Source organism: Eurytemora carolleeae, unplaced genomic scaffold (genome assembly GCF_000591075.1).
Source record: "Eurytemora carolleeae unplaced genomic scaffold, Eaff_2.0 scaffold83, whole genome shotgun sequence".
NCBI classification, from domain to species: domain Eukaryota; kingdom Metazoa; phylum Arthropoda; class Copepoda; order Calanoida; family Temoridae; genus Eurytemora; species Eurytemora carolleeae.
The window spans coordinates 325,501-336,304 of record NW_019396027.1 but is presented as its reverse complement, the minus strand read 5'-3'; the positions used below and the strand labels follow the sequence as shown (position 1 = coordinate 336,304).

At 32.1% G+C, this 10,804-nt stretch overlaps 1 protein-coding gene across 1 annotated transcript in view; it reads left to right on the top strand.

Annotated features, from left to right (window-relative positions):
* Positions 1-2,384: 2,384 nt before the first annotated feature.
* LOC111718327 (WD repeat-containing protein 63) overlaps positions 2,385-10,804 on the top strand; it is a gene marked incomplete in the record, with an annotated part of 29,051 nt that continues 20,631 nt past the window's right edge. The window contains 10 exon segments of the mRNA XM_023493893.1: positions 2,385-2,477; positions 2,535-2,663; positions 2,890-2,979; positions 3,777-3,799; positions 7,947-8,028; positions 8,078-8,133; positions 8,211-8,316; positions 8,758-8,985; positions 9,056-9,193; positions 9,800-9,861. Coding sequence (XP_023349661.1) covers positions 2,385-2,477; positions 2,535-2,663; positions 2,890-2,979; positions 3,777-3,799; positions 7,947-8,028; positions 8,078-8,133; positions 8,211-8,316; positions 8,758-8,985; positions 9,056-9,193; positions 9,800-9,861 — 1,007 coding nt within the window.

The window sequence follows — 10,804 nt, the reverse complement described above, 5'->3', positions numbered from 1 at the left end:
CCGAGCAATGTGGTTAGGACAGGCTAGATGGCCGAGCGCTGCGGCCACAGATCTAATAATGTCTATAACATTAATTCATTTTTCCCGTTTTCCACTTTTTAACCCTTTATATCATATTTCAGTTTATTAATAAATCAACTGTACAATCCATATCTAATCCATATTATAAATCCATGTCTAATCCATATTATATACAGTATTATACACTGCCCCAACCATTCATTCTCGTCCGCAATTCACATTTAACATCCTTTAAAATAATTAATTATCCAGTAATTTAACAATAACAGGATGTCTTCCTTTTATATTTCAGGATCATTTATGTTTTTATGCAGTAAGTTCAAAACTCTCACGTAAAAATCAATGAGAATTTAATTCTATAATACTAAAGCTTAAAACTAGTGTTTAATAGTTATGGCATTTGCATGGTTAGGTCCTGAAAAAGTATAAGTGAGTTAATAAGGTAAGATTAAAAGTCAAGGCACGCGTTGCAACATTTTAATGTCGATCCGGTGTTGAAAATTGATACAACTTTTCATATCCGTCTAGTCTGGATCTCTGTGAGTATGAAAAATTTTCAATAGAAATAGAGTTCTTGTGGTAATCTTAATCTTGAAAATTATTAACATATGAAAAGGTGTTTGCACTGACTTTACAATTTGTTAGGATCCGGTGTTCGGAAGATAATTGGTTGTAATTCATATACCAAAATATTTTGATATTTTTAACATTATTTACCGTCTATTTCCAATCACTTAATATTTTTCAAAATATTTTTTTTTTAATTTTAAATTTTTTTTAGAAATGCTCCCTGACGAACAGAACTATTTTTATTTTTCTCATACAATGCATAGTTTTATAGATAGAGACAGCGGTCGAAATCGACCGCTTCGTCAACACGGAATTTTGAAATGGCAAAAATCGACCGCTCCGGAACAAAGCAAAGTTTGTAATTTTTTCTATTAAAAGTAAATATATCTATAGTTAAACATTGAAAACAGCTTGTTTGTAGTTTGTAGTTCAAACATCTTGACACACGGAGGCCTAAAAAATGGGGGGGCAATTACCTCCCCCCTCGACCCCCTTTAATGACATTACTCATCCCCCCTCCACCTTCATAACATTACTCAGCAGTCAGCCCTGGTTAAGTGAAATCTTGGGGAGTTTCAGACCCCGAAGGGTTCTGAGCCCCATCCCCCCCCCTGAAAAAAAGTTTTAAGTCCCCTCTGTACAAAATCCTGTATACGCCCCTGTTATCTTCTAGAACTAGTTTTCATAAAATTTATACTAAGTATTCAGAAATTATTCATTTTCTTCCTTACATTCACATAAATCATGTTTCCTTCCCATCCCGTCGCTCCCTTCCCATCCCTCCCTTCCCATCCCATCCAAGTCGTGCGTGCACTGTACAATTATAACTCAAAACTTAAGCCTAATACTAAAGTCGTCTTCTTATTCCATAGTTTAGTGGGTCTCATTAGTCTCACTATACACAACGATTTTTCTGTCATTATTTGAAAAAAATGTGTCTTTTCCGATAGATTGAAGTTTGCATTAGCATATTGGGTCCCCTCCGCTGGAGCGGAGGCCACCAGAGAAAATTTTTTTTCAGCCATGGAAATACAAAATTCTGATTTAATACTAATTACTCTACTGAGGGATGGTAATTAACACTCAGGACATTAATTATTCCATTGGAGGGATGGTAATTAACACTGAGGACACTATTTACTCCATCGGAGCGATGGTAATTAACACTCAAGACACTATTTACTCCATCGGAGGGATGGTAATTTACACTCAGAACACTTTTTTTTAGATCTAAATATTTATTTTGTAGCAGAGATTAAGATATTACAATTGTATTACAAGTTTACAACTTTCATAAATGGAAAAACTACATTATTTATTTTCTATATAAATGATTCATATGATAGAAACAGATTAGACTTTGAATGCCAGTGCAATATTTCGCAGCTGACTCCCTCGTCATCCATTGCTGAGAAACAATCTAGCTGGGTCAGCTGGTATCTGGCTAGGAGACAGAGAGTCACAGAGATGTGTTGTTGCTAGCAGGGTTAGGGGGAGACGAAAACAGAACACTAATTACTCCATCGGAGGGATGGTAATTAACACTCAGGACACTAATTAATCCATTGGAGGGATGGTAATTAACACTCAGGACACTATTTACTCCATCGGAGGGATGGTAATTTACACTCAGAACACTAATTACTCCATCGGAGGGATGGTAATTAACACTCAGGACACTAATTAATCCATCGGAGGGATGGTAATTAACACTCAGGACACTATTTACTCCATCGGAGGGAACTTAATATGCTGCTGCAAACTTAAATCTCTCGTTTTTTCCTAGAGAGAAAATGTCTGACTTAGAGACGGAAGATCTAGACAGTTCAATAAATAATGGAATTGTTGAAGGAGCTTACCCTGTCAAATTATCTCGGAAAACACAGGTACACACACTATATTTAATACTCTAGAATTATTTAATATTTTTAGTAATTGTCTAGGAAAATATTGAATGTGTAGTAAACATCGATATATCAACACAGCAGCCTCTGAAATTTGTTTCTGTTGAAACTATTCTTGAGGATTATGATCATTTCAAGGAAAACTCTGACTTTTCTTCTGTTATTCAGGTAGATCATTTACTTTGGATCATGATTGGTAAAATATATCTAGACCTCTGTTAATCATCTTAAACAATTATAATGTAGTATTCAATTTACTCTAAAAGTCAACCTTTTTAATATACGACGTCTTTAAAAGAACCTTTAAATTACTGAATGGAGGTATAAAACAGTAATCTTATTTATAATACAATGATTATTTTGCGAAGGAATAATTAACGTAGTATTTATGTAGGTCATAAAAACCTGCAATCTGACTGATGTTCTGCTTGTGCTTAATCGTATCCCTGGAAATATTAATAATTTTTTACTTTGCGCCACTCAGGTTAACATTATATCTTGTTTTTATGATTTAAATAATTGGCAAATATAAAGAAAAATTTAGTCATTTACTTTACTATGTAGTATGCACTGTATTATGAATAGTATGCACTGTACTATGTGAAGTCTGCACTGTATGTACTGTATTACGTAAAGTCTTCACTAAATTATGTTAAGTTTGCACTGTACTATGTCATGTAGGTACTGTATTATGTAATGTATGCACTGTACTATGTAAAGTATGCACTGTATTATGTTAAGTATGCACTGTATTATGTTAAGTATGCACTGTACTATGTAAAGTCTACACTGTATTATGTAAAGTATGCACTGTATTATGTAATGTATGCACTGTACTATGTAAAGTATGCACTGTACTATGTCATGTATGTACTGTATTATGTAAAGTATGCACTGTACTATGTAAAGTATGCACTGTATTATGTAATGTTTGTACTGTATTATGTAATGTATGTACTGTATTATGTAATGATTGTACTGTATTATGTAATGTATGCACTGTATTATGTAAAGTCTACACTGTATTATGTTAAGTATGCACTGTATTATGTTAAGTATGCACTGTATTATGTTAAGTATGCACTGTACTATGTCATGATAAATTTCCTTTCTCAATTGCATTCAGCTTGCGCTACGTTTCTTGTCTTGATGTTTTTTTTGTGTGCCAATGGTTATGACTTTAAGTCTTTTTATCACTTTTTGGTACCTTGGACTTTCATTTTCTTCGGGTCTTTATACTTGCTTCCTTTCAGGTGTAATTTAATTTTTAATACATTTCAGGATGCGATACAGGAATACTTAAGGTTAGATTTTCTAAAAGATTTTCTAAAAGATTACTGATTAGTAATATGTATTTTTAATTCACATTTTGAATTTAAGGGGACCATGACTCCTTCTAAGGTAGTAGGAGTTTGGAAATTTACTTTTTAATTTATGATGGATAAACATCGTAAAAAGTGTCTGCTCATACTTTTAAAGATAAATAAAGTGTAAATTTATAGGGCCTAATTTTAATAGTTTCGGTGCCCAGATTTTTAGATTTCACAGATTGTCACAGATACAGATACGGGAAATACGGGGCATATAGGGTTTGTGTATGTTATATAATAATATTATATGACTTATTTGGACTGGAAATGGTTAAAGGTAAATAAACAACAGAAATAAAATTAAAAACCTTCTTTTCCTCCAAAGTAATTTCTGACCTTTGATCCCAACCTTTGTTTTGTTTTGATATAACTTGTTCCTAAAAGTTTGAATACGTTACATTCAAGTGTCGCATACCTTATCCCGGCCCTGCAACGGTTTGCATATGGTATTGAAAGTTTTACATTTAATGTTGTTACAAAGCAAATAGTTTTTTAGGCACTAATTAAACCACTAATTTGGTGAAATAAATGTGTTTACACGCCACAATTGTTATGTTTCATGCTTGTTGGACTTTTAAATGTTTTAACTTCATTCTAGAAGTCGTCTTCTTGTTTGAGAGTTTTCTGGTAGTTAAATAGTTAAATGAAAAATACCATTTTTTCTGGTAGTACTTAAAGCATATGAAGCTTAAATGATAAATTGGGTGACAAGTTTGAATGTTACCAGTAACAAATCACTCCATTATAGCTCGAGCCAGTAATATCACTCTGATTTAAACTATTTTTGATACAATTTAATTTTCTTACTCATTTTTTTTTTTTTGGGGGGGGGGTTTAACTATCTTTCAACAGATATTATTTTGGTTAATTGTGAGTTTGACTATCCTGTGTGTATTATTTACACCCTTAAAGTATGGGTGATGTAAATATCTTGTTTTTCGTTAATAACTTTGGGACATGGCTTTTCCGGAAGCTACTTTATTCTTTCCTTTTATTATCCTATTATCGGTCGTTAATATACATATCTATTTATGCAACTGCCTTGTGTTATCACATGGGACAATTATACTCGATACAAACAAGTCGGATAAGATACTATTACTATTGCATATTTTATTCTAAATGACCAAATATAAATAAGACTGAGCCCTATGAGGAGGTATGTTAGACTGGTGTATGTTCTTCAACCTACTCTGTNCCTCAGGTATTTAATAATGCATTCTAGTTTCTTTGGACATGATCTCAGTAACATGGTTTTAAAAATGCTTTTACATTTAAGGTGCTCGCCTTTGGATGCACATAGAAATAAACGTTAATCATTCAATCAATCAAAAAATTGCTTTTGTTTTGTTTTAATTCAATTTGTACTCGGGCATTAGATTTAAACAGAAGCTGAAACTTAAGAGATTTGTTTTACCATGGTTAAATTTCTACTGTAGTTAAAAAAAAAGATGGTTTGGTTTGGCAATCATAAAAAGATTTGTCATATTGACTTTCCAACCCAAAGTCTAGAAAGTAGAGCAGCCATATGTGTGTCCAATCAGAGCGCAGTGTTTAAATCACATGAGCTGGGAACTTTTAAATTGTGGATATCGAGATTAATGCTTCATTCACTATTTTCCTTAATCTCGAGATTAAATAATGCTTGTTTCCTCTTGTTATTAATCTCCAGATTAATTAAGCAATCGGGATTAAGGATATCCCATTCTTAAGTTTTCAGCTATGATATCACACACTATAGCAGAAAGCATTTTACAGACAATTCGGCCTCAGGGCAAGATACGATAAAGACGATATTTTAACGTAGTCATCCAAATTTATTAATTTTTTCTTTCGTTCATCTTCTCAACTTCTCATCTTTTACTGTTTTTATTTGGATGCTAACCAATATTCTGAACTGGGACTATAAAGTAGGAAAGTTAATCCCAAATAAAGGGGGGCTTGATCTTATTCATTCACCGATCATCGGCTTCTTTTGAGTTATAATTGTTTCTTTTTTACGACTTAGAAATCACTCTCATTAAGAAAAAATTCCGACATGTGTTTTGGCCCAATAGATACATATAGAAGTTCTAGGAAAATATTAGAATTATCAAGGAAAAAAAATAATTTAACTTTTTATAAAATTTACCAAAGTTTTGATTATTTTTATAGCTATGATGACCATATTGAATCCTTATCTAAACGTCTTCTCTCTCCAAACTATATTCTGATATGGAGTACAAAACATTTTATCTACCCTCAACTTCTGCTTAGGTAAATATTTGATCTAATTAAATTTAAAATAATCTTTTCCCCCTTTTTTGTTATTTTGATCCCTAAATTTTAGTTATCCCTGCCTATAGGCTATAGAACCTGGACAAAAAAGTGGGTTTCAAAGGAATTGAGTCTTGGCCACAAACTCAAATTTTGTTATCCCTCCATATTTGCAACCTTTTTCAAAAAGCCTAGGCCGCAAATTATTGATTTTATGAGAGAAGAACATCCTTCTTAGCAACCTGATAGAGTAACATAATTTGTTTTTAACATTCGCTTGGAGAATAAACTGTACAGAGCACCTGATGATGTTGTTTTGCTGAGATGGCATCCCACTGAATCTGCATCTTTAATCGGTGGATTAATTAATGGACAACTTGTAATATGGGATTTACAAAACTACATAAAGGTAATATCATTGTTTAAGTTATGGTAACAATATAATCAAGGTATATCTTTCTATTAGTCACAATTATCACAAAAAGTATAATTTCTCTGGTATTTTTTTACACTATTGGTGTTTTAAGACCGTGTCATGAAATAAATTTGTCAATATTTTCGAAGGAATTGAGTATTTGACACAAATTTTATTTGTTGCCTTTTTACCAAGTTCTATGTATATTGTATAAATAGTTTTCTTAACGCATATGGGCGGCGAAAATGTATTTGTAATAATTATTTATGACCAATAAATGATTTTGATGACGTTTCAAGAGTTTATTTTAATGTTAAGGTCTAAAATAAATGTTTAAATGTTTTAGAAATATTAAATATTAAATTTCTGTCACAAGCTTTGATTCTCTGATCCCGATATCTTTGCAACCCAACCTTTTATATTTTTAAACTATGAATTCTTTTAGATCAAATTAATATGAAAGGTTAGCGTGAAGATAAAAGAACTATAGAAAATATGAGTTTGTGACCAAAACTCAGTTCCTTTTTCGGCTAATAGTTTAAAATTATGCAGAAGATAAGGACTGAAAAAATACTGTTTTTATATTGTATTTAAAATTGATTTATTATTACTAGAAAGTGTTAAACTAAAATTTTTAAAAAAGCAGAAAAGAACTGCTGGATCTTAAAAAATATTGCTTGATTTTATTTTTATTTACAGATGCTGGAAAACTTGGAGTGCACTTGGGATCACAGAAAGATGAACAACGGTATTTTGAGGTGTTGGGGGGGGGGGGGGTTTAACTATCTTTCAACAGATATTATTTTGGTTAATTGTGAGTTTGACTATCCTGTGTGTATTATTTACACCCTTAAAGTATGGGTGATGTCAATATCTTGTTTTTCGTTAATAACTTTGGGACATGGCTTTTCCGGAAGCTACTTTATTCTTTCCTTTTATTATCCTATTATCGGTCGTTAATATACATATCTATTTATGCAACTGCCTTGTGTTATCACATGGGACAATTATACTCGATACAAACAAGTCGGATAAGATACTATTACTATTGCATATTTTATTCTAAATGACCAAATATAAATAAGACTGAGCCCTATGAGGAGGTATGTTAGACTGGTGTATGTTCTTCAACCTACTCTGTATATTTAAATACTGTCTACTATTAAGAAATGTGCGAAAAATCTTGATAATAATCCATGAAAATCTCTGAAGAAACGGACGTTTTACTTAAATAAAAAGTCACAATATGCCTTGGAACAAATATGCAGCAATCTTTTATTCCATGGATCGTAAAATAGAAAGTAAAAATGCATGAAAACAATGCTCTTAAAAATTAATTGAAAAAAAAATTTTACCACTAATCTAGCATATTATTTAGCGTATTTAATTTTTATTTTCTGTCATGTTTAGGCGTGAAGAAGATTCTGAATCGGGCCTTTTGGATTTAGTTTCTGAGTATACCTATAAACCACCATCACCCAACCCATGGCAGGTAATTAAAACCTAACTTTAAATAAAAAAGTTCTATTTTTTTCACACAGGGTTTGGGAAGTGACAAGGAAATAGAAAATGACTGGGTGAAAGATTGTAGACCAAGGTAAAATAATTATACATCTTTTTCTCAAAATATATATTTTTAAGAATTTCAAAAGAAGTACATTATCTTATTTTCAGGATTCATCTGAACATAAAGTTAGCGTTGAGAAAGCCTGACTTTAAATTCTCTGATCGAGGAGTTGAAGATGTTAAGGATGGATATGTGAGTTGTGAGCCTTTTCAGGTATTAGTTAACACTTTGAGATCAGAGCTGAAAAAATTAGAATTGTGGATATCGAGATCAGTGCTTGATCTTCTCTTTTTATTAATCCTAACTTTAAAAAACCCCCGGTTTTTTATTTGTGTGTATTTGTGGTGTCATATCAACTGGACTACTGGTCGATTGAAATAACATAAGTTTGTACACCTTAAGGTTGCAAAGATATAGGAATAAGAAAATTTGAGTTTGTGGAAACTTAGTTTCTTTACGAACTATCCGGTCAACGAAGATTATCACAGCCTCTCGTATATTCTCATTCTTGAACTTCAAGCTCTTGACCCAACTCCCACTCATCATCTACTCATCATCCTGTCATTATCTACTTTGTTTAAATCTGTGCCGGCAGATTTGGACCAGTTTTTAAAAACTCTTTTATATTTTGTATCAAAAATACTAAATGTTCAGGATGCTACTAAATGGAGTGAGGTTAGGTCAATGGAGAGAGGAATGCAAGCTGTTCCTATTCTAATGGAAAACGGAACTCAAACCCATTTAACTCATCCAAAGAGTGTTTACATTCAATATGAATCCAGATCGTTTTCCGATGATGAAATGAGGAAAGCTATGTCATCTGACAAATTTAAAAGCTTTATCACTAAAGCTGAAAATCTAATTGAGATGGCTCAATCAGAGGTAAAAGAAATGATAAATGAACAATTTCAAATCAATAAAAATGTTATTCACATCTTTGATTATTTTTTAGGGAGATATAATGGGAAATATACGTGAAGACGTAGAACAGTTTTATCTGAGAGACCATGTTGAGGAAAAGATAGAAACTCAAATGATCGAATTTCTTTCACTTTCCGATCTGGTCTTCTCTAGGAATAAAAGAGTAAAGGTGAATATTCTAAACTAGATTTTGCATTGGAAGCTTTATACATAATTCAGCTGATAGCTGTTCTCTAAAGATTTTTATTTTTTTGGCCTCGACACAACAATTTATGATACTATTTTTCATTCTTCTTCCCATGTGATAATTTAAAAAGAGCATCTTTCCAAGGCGTCTATGTACAGCTTTTTAAGTGTCAATTTCCCAAAAGGAATTTTTTTCTGGAGAAGTTTCTTGGATATCCAACTTGCTCCCTAGGCTGTTCCAGTCTCAGTTATTGACCCTAAGTCTGTTCTAGCCGTAGCGATCATTACTCTCAGCCTGTTATAGAGCAGCGCTCAGCCTTTATTTTAGCCGGAGACGCCTCAACACCTTAAAGTGTGAAATTATTCCTATCAAAGTACAGGCAAAGGCTTCTATGTAAAAATTTACACATTGAGTCCCAAACTAACCACAACGATCTGCTCTTGGCCTCTTTGTGGCTTTCCCTTCTCAAGTAAAATTTATTTAGGAAGTTACACTTTGTGAAGTAACTGAAGAAATTTTGTTTGCATTAATTGTTGCTAGTATTCAAAGTATTTAAAAATAAGATTAAATTTCAATTATTATTAACAGGCAGTAGAGTGGCACAAACATTTTAATCATATCACCGCAATGGCTTGCGTTGATAATTTAAGGTAATTTATTTTGTAAAAAATCTAAACTCTTTAATTACTAAGTTTGAAAGTCAAACAGCCCTGCAAAGGCTGATTTGATGAATAAAAATAGGAAAAGAGGAAACATTTATGATTTGTAGTACAGGAGTTAAACAAAAATTCGAGGGAAAAACGTTTGTAAGGAAATATTTATGTTTTATTATATCATTTTGATTAAAAAATATCATTTTAAAGCTAAGTGAGTGCGACTTAACATGCATAATTGTAATAATTCATGTTTGTTACAAACCCGTCTCATCTACATTTTACATTTTACTCCTGCACTATCAACCCGTATCATCTACATCTTACATTTTCCTCCTGCACTATCAACCCGTATCATCTACATTTTACATTTTCCTCCTGCACTATCAACCCGTATCATCTACATTTTACATTTTCCTCCTGCACTATCGCATATTAAAAGTAGTGTACCTCGTATATGATATAATTGTAATTAAAATCCAGAACGCAAAATTTATTTTTATTGGTTTTTAACAAAATATTAACATATTAAAGGGACTGTAAAGGAAAATGAAAGGGGGTATAGGCTGAAACCTAAGAACTTGAGGAGCTGATTGAGACCTAAAAGAGTTTAATCTGATGTTCCTAGGTCTCGAGAAATTGATATAAAACTGTGTATACCAAAACTCATGTATGTGAGATTTGGTATAAGATACTAAGTTTTAAACAGATCATATTCAGCAAATACGCAACCAATCCTAAAACGATATATCCCAGAGTAGATTGAAAAACTCATGTTTGCTTCTTAATTTCAATAATTTCAATTTGATAATTTTTCATTTTTGATAGATATAATTGAATATTTGATACGTCTGTATCACATAATCAGAAAAATTCAACCAATGGCTGTGCAGTATCATTGTCACATCTGTATCACGTGACAATGATACTGCACTGCCAT